The 18,889-nt window shown below is 34.2% G+C and overlaps 1 protein-coding gene across 4 annotated transcripts; it reads left to right on the top strand.

The window, feature by feature from the left end:
• Window positions 1-10,048: 10,048 nt before the first annotated feature.
• Window positions 10,049-18,182, top strand: LOC11438680 (E3 ubiquitin-protein ligase BRE1-like 2). 4 transcript variants are annotated; one of them, XM_024778382.2, is made up of 6 exons: window positions 10,049-10,190; window positions 15,412-16,388; window positions 16,464-16,538; window positions 16,864-17,021; window positions 17,205-17,373; window positions 17,818-18,182. In XM_024778382.2, exons 3-6 carry the CDS (start codon window positions 16,518-16,520, stop codon window positions 17,950-17,952), a joined length of 483 nt encoding a protein of 160 aa, XP_024634150.1. In that variant the 5' UTR covers window positions 10,049-10,190; window positions 15,412-16,388; window positions 16,464-16,517; the 3' UTR covers window positions 17,953-18,182. The 4 variants fall into 4 exon arrangements, with proteins under 4 accessions (XP_024634150.1, XP_024634151.1, XP_039687315.1 ...); XM_024778383.2 differs by having other exon boundaries at window positions 15,412-15,572; XM_024778380.2 differs by adding an exon at window positions 12,094-12,205 and having other exon boundaries at window positions 10,071-10,190; window positions 15,412-16,538.
• The last annotated feature ends 707 nt before the right edge of the window (window positions 18,183-18,889 follow it).

Below are 18,889 nucleotides of genomic sequence, written 5' to 3' on the forward strand. Positions count from 1 at the left end.
ACAACAGGATATCACATTTAACATAATCCAAAACAGTTAAATAACAATTTAACCAAATAACTTAAACATTGCAGCGGAAATTATATTATAATCCATAAAACGCTTTGGCACGCAGGCCCCATCAATATAATCTCAAAGAGTTAGTTCAATATCACAAATAGCATATTATTCACGTAATAGAACGAAGCATGCATAACGTATAGCCCCATCCCGTTACGTATCAGAGCGACCTAGACGACACAGTGAAGGCAAGGCCACTCACGACGGCAACTGCACACTAAGCACGATCACCTGCAAGTTACCCATACGAAGGGCAACATTTTCAAGCAGAAGGGGTGAGATTTCATAACAAAATAATATTAATCAAAGTAATTTGAATCATAATTAACATCATATCAATCTTAAACAACTTTGCATATTTGATAAGCAATTATCACGTAATCACATATTCAATCATCATCAACAACATAGCATCTTAGACACGACAATGCGACAATGCTCTTAGACTCCTTATATGCATGTGGTACCAATCGTCATCATAAGTGTTAATATACTTTAAACTTGCGGAGGACAAAGCTCCTAATAATCGTGCGGAGGACAAAGCTCCTATCATGGTGAGGACTAAGCTCAATGAATGCTAATGCATGGACTCTATCAACAAAACATCGTAATCATCATATCAATATGCATCCAATAATTTGGAGCTAAACGTCATCTTATTCATCATATATAGACATTATGCACTTAGTTAAATAACAGCAGCAGCATAGTCAAGTCACAATAAGGGATGATATCAATATATCAATTGCAATTCATTAGCATCATAATTATTCATTCATATCTTACATAATGCATAATACATTAACTCATACTCAATTAATAACAACATATCTTAAACGGCCTTACAGATTGCATTAAACGTCATCATTAGGTTTCATTACCAATTAGGGGTTCACTCTTGATCAAAACGTGCGACACAGATCGCACAAACACTCAAAGCACTCCAATCTGGAAGTGCTCGCGAGGCGAGAGTATCTACTCGCCATGGCGAGTACAAGCCAACTTCCCAACTAATGTTGTTCTAGGTTCAATCTTGTCCTACATTCATTCCTAATCATTACTAGGTATGTTCAGGCACTCAAAGGCACTCAAGGTCCAACTAAAAAGTCGAAATTGCAAAATCTTACATGCTCTCTGCCCTAGCTTGCTATGGCGAGTAAGGTTGCTCGCTGTGGCGAGCTGCATTGTGCAACTCGCGAGGCGAGGGAAAAGGGTTCGCGAGGCGAGCGATGAATGTTCATCACTCGCGAGGCGAGACTCATAGCTCACTGTGGCGAGCGATGAATGTCGCTACGGCCATACCTGCTATTTTCACAAAAACTCAGCGATTCACATGGTTCTAAGCCTAACATTGATTCCAAAGTTCGTCCTAAACATTATCTAAGGTCTAGGAGCACTTTCTACATCAATTTAACCAATTCCTACCGTTTGATCATCAATTCTAGGGATTTGACCTAGTTTTCGTTTTCTCCAATTCAATCCTAAAGCTTGCTAACTAATCATCAGAATTACAATCAATTAACAATTACTGAGTTATTAGTCTCACCCTTACCTGGTTATGAAGAAATCGCAGCTCTCTCTTTGATCTTCTCCCTTCTAAGCTTTTTCTCCCTTTTCCAAAAGTTTTCACGTTTTTCTAACAATTAGGTCTTCCCTGTTTATATCTCTTCCTAATATCTTATCTTATCTCACTTTCTCCCGCAAAACTCTCTAAAATCTCAAAACAACCCTTAACTAAATATTTTATATATATTTTTCAAATCTTTATTTTATTTAACAATAAAATAAGTGTCATATCCTTATCAAAACCTTCAACTCATAACTTATCACATTATCAATCAAATCATCTAAATCATCGCAAATCATCAAAACATACCAAAATCATGCATATATTATATAAATATAATATAATCACCTAAACTCAATTAATTAAACAATTAAACGAAAGTGGGCGTTACACCAGGCGCATTAGTAACACCGAAAGACATCACTTTATATTCGTAATGACCGTATCGTGTCCTAAAGGCAGTCTTCTGCATATCCTCATCCTTCACCTTGATCTGATGGTAACCTGACCTCAAGTCAATCTTACTAAAAACCTTTGCACCCACCAACTGATCCATCAAGTCATCAATCCTCGGAAGTGGATACCTGTTCTTTATCGTAACTTTATTCAACTGACGATAGTCAATGCATAGCCTCATACTACCATCCTTTTTCTTTACTAACAACACAGGCGCTCCCCACGGTGAAACATTCGGTCTTACAAACTTCTTATCAAGCAAGTCTTCCAACTGATTCTTCAATTCAGCTAACTCAGAAGCCGACATACGGTACGGTGCCATCGACACCGGCTTCGTTCCTGGAACAAGGTCAATTGAAAATTCAACCTCTCTCTCCGGTGGCACATCTGGAATCTCATCAGGAAAAACTTCAGGAAATTCATTCACCACTGGTAACCTGTCAATCACAGCCTGATTCTCCAAAGACAAGGATGCCATCAAAGAATACATCAGAATTCCGTCACGTTCTAGCTGCTTCTTCTGTTTCGTAGTCAAGAATTCAACTCCACCCTCTTCTTCCGCAGAAGAAAAATGCACCGTCTTGCTAAAGCAGTTGATATGAACTCGGTTATATTCTAACCAATTCATTCCAAAAATAACATCCATTCCCGTCAGCGGTAAAAAAACTAAGTCTACCTCAAAATCTCTACCAAACATAGATATAGGACACCTCAAACAAACGAGAAAAGTAGTCACTGAACCCTTAGCTGGAGTCTCAACAACCATCTCTCCCTTCATATCAGATACAATCAAACCCAATTTATATGCACATTCTAAAGCAATGAAACAATGAGTAGCACCAGTGTCTATAATAGCAATTAAAGGAGTACTATTAAAGAAACAAGTACCTCTGATAAGCCTGTCCTCGTTAGTAGTCTGCGTACCAGTCAACGCAAACTCTTTCCCACCGGTTCTAATCTTCTTTGGCTGAGTACACTGTGAACTGATGTGGCCCTCCTCATCACAATTATAACAAACAACATCACCCCACTTGCAGTTAGCCAACGTGTGTCCTTTCTGACCACACCTGAAGCACTTCTTCTCATCTTTGGTACAAACGTTACTTTTGTGGCCTTTCTCGCCACACTTAAAACAAACAATATCAACAGGAGCATCTCTCCTCTTGTACCTCCTCTCATCATTCAATCTCTGCTTTCCCTTGTCAGCAGGAGCACTGTACGGCTTCGGACGACTCTGCTGGCCTTGCCTCTGCGGTCAGTCATCACCTTGTAATGAGCTTTCGTGTCCTCTTCATAGATTCTACAGCTACTTACCAAATCAGAGAAGTTTCTGATCTTCTGGTATCCAATAGCCCTCTTGATATCAGCTCTCAGGCCATTCTCAAACTTAATACATTTGGAGAATTCAGCTGTCTCCGCAGTATAGTGAGGGTAGAACTTAGCAAGTTCCACAAACTTCGCAGCGTATTCTGTGACAGACATGTCACCCTGCTTCAGCTTCAGAAATTTAATCTCCTTCTTACCTCTGACATCCTCCGGAAAGTATCTATTCAGGAATTATCTCCTGAACACAGCCCAAGTAATCACCGCACCATTCTGTTCAAGCACAGGTAACAGACTTACCCACCAGTCATCCGCCTCTTCTGCTAGCATGTGCATCCCGAACCGCACCTTTTGTATCTCTGAGCATTGTATGACCCTGAAAATCCGCTTTACTTCCTTAAGCCACGTCTGGGCACCATCGGGGTCATACCTTCCCTTGAATGTTGGGGGATGGTTCCTCAAGAAGGTCTCCAGCATCCTCACTTCACCGTTAGCAGCAGCTGGTTGCTGTCCTACAGCTTGAGCAACAGCCTCAAGTGCAGCAGCGATAGCAGCATCATTACGACCAGCCATTTCAAAGTTCTACATAAGAAATAACAATTCAGAACAACAACAAAACAACATTAGAGTTTGACACTCTATCCTAGGTGGCTCAACACGACACTACTACTTGGCCGGACGGACCAACTTGCTCTGATACCAATTTGTAACACCCTGTTTCCCAAAATCAATTAAATAATAATAATAATCCGATATAAGAGAAAACCCAACGGGCATGTCACATTTCATTCATAAATAATCATTTCAAATAGAATATAAAAATCTATTTAAAATAAACATCATTAAGCCTGCAGCGGAAATATTATCTCATCATTAACAACCAATTAAATTCTCCGAATAAATTTTTGGCATAAAAGCCTCAACCAGAAAATCCAAACAATCATAGGGCTACAACAGCATTATCCAAAATTTGATACATAGGAATGAAAGAAACATTAAAAATCCCATCCCACATATCAGAGCCCTAGACACTTTGAGCCACCACCTACTACTCAGGATCACCTGCAAGTTACCCATAGGAAGGGCAACGTTTTCAAGCAGAAGGGGTGAGATTCTCAGTCAATAAAAATAATATATAATAACTTCAATTGAATCTAACACCCTACAATAACAATGATTATTCAATAGGCATAAGTATTTCATAATCAACAACAATCATCCAGTTATAGCAATTCAATCAACAATAACAACTCATGTAATGACATGACACCCCTCTAAGACTCCTCAATAAATGCAACTATGCATGTGGTACCGTATTCGGGGCCGTGACCCACACCGCTGTCGAATGGTTAAAGCATTCTCATCAGGACATAAGTTCTCACCGCTCAACACCGCTTTGAACAACTAGTGTTCCACCGCTTTGAACGACAAGGCGTTCCAGAGCCGAAGCTCTCCCACTTTTATGCTTATGCAACTAACCCCCTTGTGTATATCTACATACAACTCAACTAATGCATATTTATGTATATGACATACAACTCCATAATTACAACGACTCCTCAAAACCAATTCAACCATTCCAGAAAATATTCAATTAATAATAGCCAGACCAATGCATCAAATTCATTCAACATCATATATTTCACTTGGTTTCATAACCCCTTCACTCCGAAATTCATTAAAACTATACCAACTCACTTAACAATGTGTTTAGTAGGATTCAGGGTATGTATATAATGGTCTTACAAGTTGAAAGGAACATTTAGAAGTACTCAAAAGGGCTCCTAGTGCACGAGGTAAAATTCAAAGGTGGCTGACTAAGGTCCACTTCGCTTAAGCGACGGCTAGTTCGCTTAAGCGACCGGCTTACAGTAAGTCTGGGTTCAACTCACTTACGGTTCGCTCACGGTTCGCTTGAGCGAACTTCTGACAGAATCAAAATGGTTTTTCGCTCACCGGGTCGCTTACGGTTCGCTTAAGCAAATCCTTGGCAGAATCAAATTTAATTTTCGCTTACCAGTTCGCTCACTGTTTGCTTAAGCGAACGGGAAAAATCGCATTATGGGCAGCTTGCTTGAATGTTCGCTTAAGCGATGGCTACTTCGCTTAAGCGACCAATCATCTGGGCAGTGCAAAAACCTACGATTTCAGACCTCTTCTCACTCCAAAAACCCAATTTTAATCCCCTGATCACCCAAAATGTTTTCCAGCAGATGTTTACAGGTCCTATATACAACTAGGCATCTAAAGGAAACACAAAACAGCCATCAACAACAAGAAATACAGATCATTCCACCATCATACCAATATTCATCAATTTATCCAATCAATCATATTTTCAATCAGTTTATGATTCACAGCAACAGCATAGATTAAGTTTTCATTCTGAACATCACATTACAACAGAATTAACATGATCATTACCCATTTCCCTTCAGAATCATCATCAAACCCTAACCCTCAATTTATCTTCCAAAAACTATGCAATTAGGTCAATTTTCAGAAATTATAGATTATGATTATTGAGAGATAGTCTCACCCTTACCTGGATTTCAATTGCACAAACAAAGCTACAGCAAAATCGATCCCCTCTTGCTCTTGTTCTCCCCTTGGCTTGGTTTTTCTCTCCCAAAACTTGTTTCACGTAAAACTGCTTCTAACCTTTTCTTTTCCTAACTCCCAAAACTATAACTCCCCTTTTTTCATTAAACTCCCTTAATTTTTATTAAATCCTAATTAACTCCCTAATTTCTAAAATAATATTAATTTCCACTTATTTTAATTATTATAATAATAAACTATATAATAAAATGCACACACCACATAAATCACCAAAAATCATATAAAATCACGTATGAGACTCCAAATAAATCAAAATAAAATAAAATAACCACTAGGGCGTTACAAGGGTTTTCGCTTTCGAGTTTCTTGGAGGAACTGTTGTGATTGGCTGGATCATTTTAGGAACTGAAGTGCTACTTTCTTGATATTCAGCATCCATGGTTTGTTTGGGAGCAAGAGAGGAGGTTTTGCTAGACATGATCGTTTGATGATGTTGGTGGTGATTGAAGAAGATGAATGAACGAGATAATTGAGATGAGTGAGAGGCAAAAAGATGAGTGTTTTTGAACTTGAAAGGCGAAAAAAAGAAAGCAATGATAGGAGAGGAGTTATTGCGTTTGTTTGCAGTTTCAAGTGGATGTTGGTCAGAGAGCCTGAATTAGCATGCAATAATGAATGTTTAGCTATACTTCCTGACCTATTTAATTGCTTGGATTGTTTCTCATAATACCAAGAGAATTCATTACTTTTCTCACAATACCAACTATCAGAGGTACTCCTCCTACTTTTCAAACCACCAAGGTGTAGAAGATCAAGCTTCTTAGGAGTTACCTGATGTTTCAACATTGTTTTCAATATTCCAGTTTTCCCATCAGTCTGATCTTTTCTTTGAGATGCCCACAAGTTGCCACTTTCCTTAGTTTTAACAACTCTTAAAGAAACTTCTCCTCTCTCAGGATGTGTCACAACACATTTACTTAAGGTCAAATTGTTTGTTTCAGAGGCCATCATGTTTAATTGCTTAGTAACATGACTAAATTGAGAGTTCAACAGAGTTACCTCATTGTTGAGTTCAGAGATTTTTGCTTGATGACTGGCCTTTTGAATCTCTACTCAAGTTGTAGGCAAGTATCAATGTTTCTGTCACTCGGGTTTTTATGAAACATAGCTAAATCATCATAGCCCAAGTCTTCTTTATAAGGTTTAATGTAACAAAAATTTGTGCTAGATAACGCAGCAATATGATTAGCAGATTCTCCCTCCCCATTTAGATCAGATTTATCATCCTCAGACCAAGAAGCAGTTAAGCTTTTCTTCTGTTTCTTAAGAAAAGTAGCACATTCTGGTCTAATATGATCATAACCTTCACATTCATGACATTGCACTCCTTTGTATTGAGAGTTCATTCCATCAGGCCATGCCATCTTCTCTTTACTAGATTGATTGTCAATGTTGGGTCTGATGTTCTGATATCTTGACCTGGACCTTCTGTCAAATCGTCCTAAGATTTTTTTGAACTGTTTTCCCAAGAGTGCTAATGACTCTTAAATTTCCTCATCATCTTCATAATTTGCATGTGCATCATCAGAATCAACACTAGATGCAAAAGTAATACTCTTCCCTTTCTTGTCAATCTTACTGTTAATAGTTATTTCAAAATTTTGTAAAGATCCTATTAACTCATCAACCTTTAAACTAGATATGTTCTGAGCCTCCTCAATAGCAGTGACCTTCATGTCAAATGTCCTGGGTAGAGACCTAAGGATCCTCCTCACAAGTTTTTCATCAGAGATTTTCTCTCCAAGAGATTCAAAAGAATATGTAATATCTAACATATTCAAGTGGTAGTCCTGAATGCTCTAATCTTCCAACATTTTCATATTCTCGAATTCAGTAGTAAGAAGTTGGATTTTAGCACTTTTTACCTTGGTAGTTCCTTCATGTGCAGTTTTGAGAATCTCCCAAGCATCCTTAGCTACTGTACAATGCTTGATCAGTCTGAACATGTTCTTGTCAACACCATTGAATAGGGCATTCAAAGCTTTGGAGCTTCCAAGAGCCAATTCATCTTCAGCAACAGTCCATTCTTCTTCTGTCTTTAACACATCAGTCATGTTACCATCTTCATCAAGTGCCACAGAATGTTCCAAACCTTTCAGAACTGCTTTCCATGTTCTGCTGTCAATTGACTTAAGGAAAACACTCATACGAGATTTCCAATAGTCATAGTTAGAACCATCCAATAGAGGGGTTCTGTTCACAAATCCACCTTCCTTGTCCATAGCACTGGAATAAAACTTCCCTAGAGCTCACCCTAAAACAAGCAGGGTGCCGGCTCTGATGCCAATTGAAATTCTAGCACACTTGTTTTGATAAGTTATGTATGATGTTACGGCGTTTGAGATGTTACGATTAATGTTTCAACATCCGGCGTTAAACAGAAATAAAAACAAGAAAATAAAAGACAGGAATGTAAAGAACACAATGAGTTTGTTGACCCAGTTCGGTGAAAAACACACCTACTCTGGGGCTACCAAGCCAAGAAGGAAATCCACTAGTGTAGTCCTTATTCAATAGCTCTCAGCAAACTCCTCATTTACACTATATGACCTAGGAGCTACCTGTATAGACTTCAACCTAGGAACTCCTAGATCTGAGATCCCATCTCACTATCCTAATGGGCAGTAACTGCCCTAGTGACCTATCAGACCTAAACCAAAACAAAGTAGAAGTTACCTTCCAACACAAACAACTAGCACCGTGTTTCACAACTTTGGTGTAGTACAAAGAGTAATCAATACTCACACACAGTCCTAACAAGTATCACAAAACGATACAAGAAAGAACACACAGTAGATTCTAAACTTGCATCACAAACGATACAAGAGACGAATACATGAAGACTCAAACCCTAAAAATCTAAACTTTTTAGTATGACGGCTTGAATGAACAATTAGGTCTTGAAGTCTTCCTTATATACTGAAGCAGCTTGGGCTAAATAATATGTTGGGTTTCAGTAACAATGTAGATCAGTTCAGCTTAATCTGCAAAACAAGAATCAGAAACAAATTTGAAAAGTCCTAAAATGTCGGAATATTTATAGGATCGTTCCAAACAATATTAAATATTTCCTAAAATATAAAATACACTTTAGAAATATTCCACAGCTGATTCTTAGATGATATGCGCGTTGCTTGATCAATAAATTAAGGAAATATTGTTTCCTTAAACAATAAAGGATGCGCATACAAACAGGCGAGAACTCAGGCACACTGAACCGTGCCAGGATGTTGAAGCATCGCATCCAACATCTTCCAGAGACGCCTAAACACATGTTGAAACTTTGGTTCCAACTTAGAAAACAAGGATATTTGTTTTTGCAACAATGCAGCCAATACAAATACCCAACACTAATGATCATGGATAGTTTAACACAATTAAGGATGGACTTGTTTCAATTGTAAAAAATATGTTTGAAAACAAAAGGTTTTAGAACATTGAGAAGAAATTCTCAAACGAGATTGTCAAGAGCCTTCCTCATGGTAATCTTAAGAGCTAAGTTTCCTCTAAGTATTTTCTTGTCAAGAAAATTTATTTCCTCTAAAATGAGTTTGTTATTTGTATATTTTATTTTAATATATGTATTGGTAGAATTTAATCTCATCTTTTGTTTCAGATAAACTTTTTACAAATAGGAATTGCCATCCTAATTTCCTTTATAAATGATTTATTCTTAAGTTTCAACTGTCTCCTCTCAAGTTTTGAAGTTATTTTTTAATCACTAGTTTGCTATTTATAAATGATATATTCCATGTAATGCCTTTGCACTCTAATTTTTTCAAAAATATAAAAATACTTGTGGTTTATCTTCACCTATCATGAAAGGTTATAATATAATGAGAATTTAGTAAAAAAACAGAAGAAATTCTTATGATTGTTACATTTTATGTGACCTTATTACTATGTGTTGCTAAATGGATAGACACAACACATTGATCTACTGAAGAGACAATTAATGTAAACAAACAACAACTCCAAAAATACTAAAATCTATTTAATAGAGTAAGGAGACGATTAGCTTTTTAAAATATAAAGTGATAAAAAAAAAAAACTATTTGGTACATGCAAAGGGTGGGGAGGAGAAATATGGTTGAAATTGTCAAGTTTACTTATGTTATGATTATCCTTATTTCCTTATTTCTTTTTTCAACGAACGTTGACGGTAAGCCAATTTTTATCCATTTTCAAATTTAATTCTTCACTTTTTTTGCTTAATTTCAGTTTTGGCCTCCAATGTTTCAGAAGTTTGCGATTTTGGCATCGTATAAAAACAATAACAATTTTGTCCTTTATGTTTAGCCCCTTTTGCAAAAGTGGCCCCTTCCTTTCATTTTGATCAAGTCAATGCTTATGTGGACACATTCTTAGATGACTAGGACGCCATGTATGTATTTTTTTATTTTAAAATTAAAAGAAAATCCAACTCATCAATGATTAAAAAGATAATAATAATTAAAAAAACTCCTTCTTTCTCTTCTCTCTCCTCTCCTCTCTCATATCTCTTCTTCTTTCTCTTTGATCTCCATTAGAAAATGAAGAACCGCAATAATAATCACAAATAAGTAACTATTTTCATGGATGAACAACTCCTCAACCGCAACATTAACATCAACAACAATCCTATATTTTCGAGTTTTAAAAAGGGTTGAGAATAGATTCTCGAATTTGGGTAAAAGAAAAACTCCCATTCCATTAATTTTGAATCTGAATGAACATGGGAATGCAAGTTTAAATGAATTCGGATATGCGATACTGAATATGATTCACCAATCTGGGTTAATAAATAAGAAAAAGAAAAAGATGTTGATTTTAGGTTCTTCAATAAGATGAAGAATACCAATCTTGGTGTGTTTTTTCACTGTTTTCAGGTTCATGTTTATGGAATTTTGTTTGTATATATTGTGAGGCGCTAGCCTAATGCCATGGTATGTTTTGTGCTGATTATGAAAAAAAATGAAGAAATTTTTGTTTTAGAAATTCTGGATATTAGCCACGGTTGAACCGTGGCTATATGTGGTTTGACTGGGGGCTAAAGTACAGTATACAATGTTCTTGTTCTTTAATTTCCAACTGTTAAAAATGGGCTTGATGATGAAATTGAAGCAAAAATGTATTATTGCTATTCTCCATATTTTTTTCTTAATTTGAGCAAAATTTAAGGAAAATAGTTAGCTCATGCTTTTATGTGTGATGATTTTTGTTTTTTAATTTGTGATGATTGATTGATTGTTGATGTTATTAATTTTTAATGGAGAGAGAAGAGAAAGAAGAAGAGAGAAGAAGAGATCTAAGAGAGGAGAGGAGAGGAGAGATAAGATAAATGAGTTTTTGTTTATTTTTGTTTTAATCATTGATGAGTTGGATTTTCTTTTAATTTTAAAATAAAATAATCACACATGACGTCCCTGTCATCTAAGAATGTGTCCACATAATCATTGACTTGGTAAAATTCAAAGGAAGAGACCACTTTTGCAAAATGGGCTATACATAGAGGGCAAAATTGTTTTTTTTTTATAGGAAGCCAAATCAAGATTGTAAAGTATTTAGGGCTAAAATTACAATTAAGCATACTTTTTTATAGTATTTAATTCTTTACAGAACATTTCATCCCATTTTAGTTATATTTTTTTTTTTCATTTCATTCCAGCGTTGCGTCTTAGATGTGTTCATGTTTCTAAGTGTCCAAAAATGTATTGCAATAGGGGTTTTGAACTAGGTTGTGTACAAAAATATTGTAAATGTGTTAGAATCACTTAAATAATAGATTTTGTCCCCATATATGTATTTAGTTTCAGACCCCAGGAGAATACACAAACGCCATGCTCAAACTTTTCACGAGTTGTGATTTGATTATTGTGTTGGAACCTAATAATTTGAATTTCTTTCCCTTTATAAGTTCAAAAACTTTGTAGTTATGAATTTGTACTATAAGAGATGGTAATTAAATAAAATAATCTAGTAATTAATATTATTTAGATTGTTCCACTTTGATGTAAGTTCATGCTCTTGGTTTATCTGAAAAAGTTATTATTTAATTACATTATCTCCTGCTCTATTAATTTTAGAGATATCGCCACGCCCTTCAATTGAGGAATATCACTTTGATTTCAAATCCTATTGCCTATCAGAATACATTTAACTTGACTCTGAAAATCAAGGGATATTTTAACTCCAAGAGTAAGTGTAATATCTTACTCTAAATCTTGACCTTTAATTCCAATTTTGGTTAATGACTTAGATTAATTGATATGTTAGACTTTAATTCCATTTTCTATTGTAGTCATCAACACTTATCATCACAAAATAACAAAACAATAAATGTCTTTTAATTGATTGATTTTTTTTCTTCTTCCATTGCTTATTTTTGTTGTTCCACGCTAAAAGAATTTTTGAGAGTTAACTTAAAATTCTTTCCTTTAAAAATTTCAAGATTCACTCATTTTTTTTTTTACGCTAAAAGAATTTTTTATCCTACCATTGATTTTTTTCTTCTCCCTTTACTTTTTTTTTACGCTAAAAAAATTGCATATATATTTTTTTTTTAAAGAATAGCATATTTATTCTTCTCCCGTTACTATTTTTTATAGGACATATTTTTTTTTGGTTTTTTCATCATAATCCTGATCTTTTCTTATATTTTTTTGTAAACGCATATTTTTATACTAATCTGTCACGAAAAAAAAAAGACGATAGAGGAAGTAACCCTGGTCTTTTCGTATATCTAATTCATTTACAATAATTGCATAAAAAATAAATAAATTTGTCTATTTTCTTATATAAATAACGACAAATTAAAATAATCATCTTCATTGTAGTTAGTTTTTGTTGTCATGGACATACATAGATGATGATGTTATTTGAGTAAGAAAATGGAAGAAGAAAAAAAATCAAACAATTAAAAGACATTAATTGTTTTGTTATTTTGTGGTGATAAGTGTTGACTATAATAGAAAATAGAATTAAAGCCTACCATATCAATACTAAGTTTAAGTAGATTATGTAAACTAAGTTTACATGAACCTACTTAAACTGAATTTAAGTTAACCTCAACAAGAAGAAGAAAATTGAAACTAGTGTTATTGAAAAAAAAAATATATATATTCACTTATTTATATGCAATTGAGTATAAATGAAAGATATTTTGATTCACTCTTTAATCTTCGATAGAGATTAATTGAACATCAAGATTGTTTGATCGTTGGTGGGTGAAAGAGAGTGGAATTTTAAAGTGATAATGAATGAAATTAAGATTTTAAGAAAATTTATATAAAAGGACAATTTTGGTATTATAAAAAAAAATTAAAAAAACTGGGTGTAACCAGAAATATATAGGGTGTGAATAGAAAAACTCATCACATGGTTGATGACTAGGCACCTTAATTTGGCCCATTGAACTAGTGTTTTTTAATAAAATTTATTTATTCAGAAAGCTAAAAAAAATTACAATTAACTGTTAATGTTAAAAGACATATATGTGTCATTTGAACATGACTTAAAAGAGATATTTTGACGGGATTTAAAATTGAATTTGTTGATTACTTTTAAAATTTTCCTTTATTTTTCATTTTTTTTTTTTGTTGATGGAATATATATATATATATATCTTAGAGTTCTCTGAATCACATAGTTGCTGACCATCACATTGAATTGATTCTTTTAAATATAATTTATGATAAGATGTATTTACTCATGAAAAAATGGTAAATATGCTTTTAGTCTTTATATAATCACAATTTCAAGTTTAGTCCCTAAAAAATAATCAATTTTAGCCCTTATTTTTATTTTATATGGATTATTTTGGGAACTAAAAATATAAATTTTGTAAAAAGTTTAATAATATTGACCATTCTTCTCTCAAAAAAACAATAATATGGACCATTTTTTTAAGGATAATATGGATTATTCTTACGAACTGTGATATTGTGAAGAGCTAAACTTATCATTAAAATTTAAAGAGGACTAAACTTAAAAGATCATGATTTTTTTGGGATTAAAAACATATTTATCCAAAAAAATTAAGCACAATTAATTGTTTATGTAAAAATAATCACAATTAATTAAAATTCTATTAAGAGGGACATGAAATGTTTTTCATTTGTTGAAGTAAATGATTATTCATTGAAGAATGATATGAAATGTTATTTGGTAAATACTTAAAGGATAATTGATGTACTAAAAAAAAAATTAAGGATAATTGATTTTATCAACTTTTTTATCTCTCTCTTATGGAATATGTCTTATAACTCTTTGAAGATATGGTTGTTGACTAATGACATTAATTTAGTCCATTGAACTATTTTTATAATATACTTTATTATAAACTTTATTTATTCAAAAAAGGTAAAACAATAAATTGCAATTAATTGTTAAGATTACGTTAAAAGAATCACAAATAAAATTCTATAAAAAAATCACAATTAATTGTTAAGATTACAAAAGAATCCGATTTTATTTAAATTTTACTATACAATGAAAGATACTATAAAACATTGGGATGATTATATATTTGAAATTAAAAAGGAAAAATACTATAAAAACACAATATAATTATATTTAAAATCAAAAAGGACATAAATGTTTTGGAAACAACTTAAAATGTATTCTTTTTTAAGAGACTTAAAAATTAAATTTTTTATTTTTGACAAAAAAACTTAAAAAGGAAGTTGTTATTTACTTTTCTATTTATTTTAATTTTTTTATATATAGAAAATGTCTCATAATACCCTGTATCTCCTGGTTGCTCAATTAATCCACACATTTTAACGATGTTGCGCGTCTAAGTGTATACATGAAATCCTTGTATATATAATAAGGATTACAAGTGTAAATGAAAACCGAAGAATCTTAGACAAATTCTCTAGTTAAATAGTGGAAGGAGTTTTGAAGTTTCATTTTCTACTGCTCTAGAATCTTAGAGCAGTTTCACATTTTTTTCATTTCCTTCTTCCTAATCCTAATGCTTCGTCTGGTTTTGTTTTCTTCCTAATCCTAATGCCCCAACATGTAATAATTTTGTTGTAAATAACCAACTTGTTGAAACATGTAATAATCTTTTGAGGGACAAATAAAATGTTTTGAAAATCTTTCTAGTATCAAAATGGGGTTTACCTTAAAATCATGTTGGGGCATCTCTGGCTGCTAGAATTGTACAAAGAATATCTTTAGCATGTTGTTCATCTTTTGTTATTTTCATGAATGGTTTGGTGTTAGAATATTATGGAAATATCTCATGAATTTAATATTTTCGTATCTTAAAACAAAGGAGATCTATGAGGATTGATTTCCATATTTCCTTATATTTCAGTGAGTATCACATTTCTCTATTTAGATTTGCAGTGAGTATGTTTAGATCTCCTTGGTTCTTACAATATTAAATGTTTCAGGGACAAAAGATATCAAAGTTGAGTTTCGTGTTATGGCTTCAACTTTATCTAAAGAAATGGGAATGATGGATGCACAGTTGAAGCGATGAGAAGATGCAGCACTTGAAGCCGTATCCTTGCGTGAGAAAGCACATTCACTAAGAGCGAAATTGAGTGGGAAGGTTATTCACACAAAGTTCCCTTTCATTTTCTTTGTCACCGACTTTGTGATAGGTCTTTTACAGCAATTTATCTAGATAATTTGAGTCTGTCGATGATCTTTGTATAGTTAGTTTTACATAGTGTAGAGGTTGGAAGTGCAAATCTAATAAGCTGTCTTAATTTTTGTTATTAATTTTTTATGAAATGATTCACTCAAATGTTAGCGGTATGGAAAAAAGGTAGGAAAATTGTTTTGACTTAGTTGATTCCAATAAATATATGCTTACTGAAACTGACAGTTAATGTGTGCATGTTAATTTATAGGAAATGAATGCAAAAATTCCAATTTGGTTGTAATAAATCATGCCTACTGTATATATAAAACAATATGATTAGTAAATGATAAAATGTGGTACTTTTAGAATTTGGGTACGGCATAAATCAACCCTTACGAACCCGCAATAGCTTCTTCGGGTTGATAATATTTTCTTACATGGACTCTCATGTGTTCGTATTGTCCTGTTTGATCCCTGCAATGTGCACCATGATTAGCTTGCTCGCTTCAAGAGGTCGTCACAAAGTACAGTCCCAACTCTTGCGATCTTTTTGTCGGGCCTCATTTTCTCCATCCTGTAAGATCTCATGAGATCCATGTGAGGGATATTATCAACTCGAAGAAGTTATTTGAGTACGCAGTCATCACCTTGCAAGCCAGTTTGTAAGGGCTGAGTTAGACCCAACCTAAATTCTAAGTATTCCACTGGAATATCTTTTGTTGACTTAAACCAGTTTGAATTTAATGACTTGTCCTTGAAGTATTCTGCAAGAGTTTATAGGTTGGTTCTTGTCCTTGAATTTATACCATACATACTTTTTAAGCATTAAGGTTTATTGGTTCCTTTGTTTTGAAGCGGACAAGCGAACTGAAGAGCCTTGCAAATAAATGTGCTGAACAGGTTTTGGGAATGAAGACTTCAAAAACATTGGTAAGTCTTACCTTTGTGTTTTTCTTTATCTGTTGTGCTTTCCAAATTTTATGTTAGATGTTAATAAAAAACCTCTTTCTCATTGCTACAAGATGTTAAATTCTTTGCTTATTAACAGAATGCAGATAATGTCATACTAGTTCCAGTCTCCAAAATGTTTGTTATTTCCTTCATTTTCCCCTTGTATTCAAGTTTTGGTGGATTAGTGAAGAACATGTCCTATCAACCTTGCTACTTAGCCCCCTACTTATATATTTTATTTTGATATTTCACTAAACAACTGTGTTGCTGCTCACTGTTTTAAACAATTATTTGAACTGAGCAGATCGAACGCATTATATCAAACACTAAATGCACTCAAGATGAAAAACACCTTGCAGCCGCCTTAGAGTTTTCCCGGTGGGAATTGTCTGATGCTGAGAAGGAGTTGAAATTGCTCATGTCTGTTGCTTCAGCTTCAGAGAAGGATTTGGATAGCAAAAGGTATTTTTCTCTTAGTCAGTCGATCAAGTCTGGATCCAGAACAAATTTTTAAACAGAAATATTCACATCAGGGTTCAAACACGAGATGTGATTGATAATATGATTGACTTTGAAAAATGATTATCTCGTATGAAATGCCCTCTCAATTGGCTCAACACATACTCATCCAATTATGTCATGCAGGAGTTCACAGAAGAAGCTGGAGGAAGAACTAATGAACGTGAACAACCAAATTGCTGAGCTGAATTCTGAAACTGGAGAAACCGTAGTACAGCAACTTGAAGAAGAAGAAGAAATAAGAGTTTGCAAAAACATGATCAAGTGTACTGTCTTTTCTGACCGTCCAAAGGAGGTAAAAACAGGCCAACTTATCCAACTTTAGTTTTTTCTTTTATGGTTAAATTAACTTGGGAGTGTTTGAAAGAGCTTATTTTAACCATCTCATTTCGTAAGCATTTATATTTTTTATTTAGATGCATTCTTAAAAATAACTTATGACCTATTCAAAAGTTTTTTTTAGCTTATTTAAACAAATTCTTTATTGTAGCTTACAAGCAAGAGCTAAATCAAGCTACCTGGTATAGTTTATCGATTAAGCGCTCAATTAAGCTATTTTCTGCAAACGCACGCTATTTTTTTTGGTATTGTAATTGTTTTGAGATGGAAAAGTACATAACTGATTCAGCATCTTTTTTTGGACTAGCATTTATGGAGACTAAGCTTTTTGAACTTTGGAAAAGTCTAAATAAAATTTATCGCAACAGCATTATCTAAGAGTTTGATCTGTATTTGGCAGGTTGTGATTTTGAAGTGTTATCATCTGTTCTGCAATCCATGTATACAAAGAAATTTTGAACTCTGTCAACGCATGTCCTGCCAGCGGAACAGCATTTGGACCGACTCAATGAAGCACGGACACTCCTCGAATTAGGCGTGTCCTGGTGTCGGACACGCGTCAGTGTCCGACACGACACTTATAATTACACTGTATTATGTCATTTTCTCAAATTATTATCCGTGTCGGCGTGTCAGTGTCCGTGTCGTGTCCGGTGTCCGTGTCTGTGTCCGTGCTTCATAGGGACCGAGCAATGTTCGCTTCGTAAAATATGAGATTGACTCGTGTAATTATACCTTGCGTTTAATGTTTTGGATCCATTTTCATTGTTGTTTGTCCCTGTTACCTCTTTAGACAAGCATTCTTATCCAATAAGCAATAAATTTTTGGATTATAGACATTGATATTTCTTGCACTTTTTTTGTGTATGCTATACCAATCTACTTTCAAGTAGCATAATAAGTGCTACATCGTGACTTGTGAGGCAACATATTTTACTTCCTACTTCATGTTTTAATTTATAGCTTTTATAGACAAATATTAATTGTTCGAATATTCTATTGGTAGTCAGAGCTTGAGTTCTTGATCTCTTTCTCAAACTCTTTCGAGTGTCTTAAACTCAACCACTTGAGCTACGCCTCAGCGAGAAAGTGATGGTTCAAGAGTGCAGTAGCCTTGGATCCCTCAACTGTCAGGTGTAGGAAATTTTTTCTGCTATGTGAAGCCAACACCAGATCCATGATTTATTCATATTTAGTTTTATAACGGTTAAAATTTACACAAGGACCCCTTGTTCCTTCCAGTGCTGCTCAACCAACCTCACCCCCCTCCATCACCAACTCCCATTCCACACATTCTCCCTCCTTATGATTCAGAGTACCATCAACCCCTAGAAAAGATACTCTATAACCTCCATTGCTATTCTCTCTATTTTTCAGCATCGAAATTCTCGGAATTACTCCCTGAGTCCAATTCGGTCTTAATTGGTATACTGAGTGATAATGTGGCACAAGATGGTGACCAGTGAACCCAT

The sequence above is a fragment of the Medicago truncatula genome, chromosome 3, assembly GCF_003473485.1.
Source record: "Medicago truncatula cultivar Jemalong A17 chromosome 3, MtrunA17r5.0-ANR, whole genome shotgun sequence".
NCBI classification, from domain to species: Eukaryota; Viridiplantae; Streptophyta; class Magnoliopsida; order Fabales; family Fabaceae; genus Medicago; species Medicago truncatula.

Bases quoted from the DNA above. Each gene is read 5' to 3' on its own strand.
- LOC11438680 (XM_039831381.1), top strand. From the start codon at position 16,518: ATGAAGACTTCAAAAACATTG. The intron at 16,539-16,863 runs GTAAGTCTTACC...TGAACTGAGCAG, and splicing joins TGAAGACTTCAAAAACATTG to ATCGAACGCATTATATCAAA. The intron at 17,374-17,817 runs GTAAAAACAGGC...TGTATTTGGCAG, and splicing joins TTTCTGACCGTCCAAAGGAG to GTTGTGATTTTGAAGTGTTA.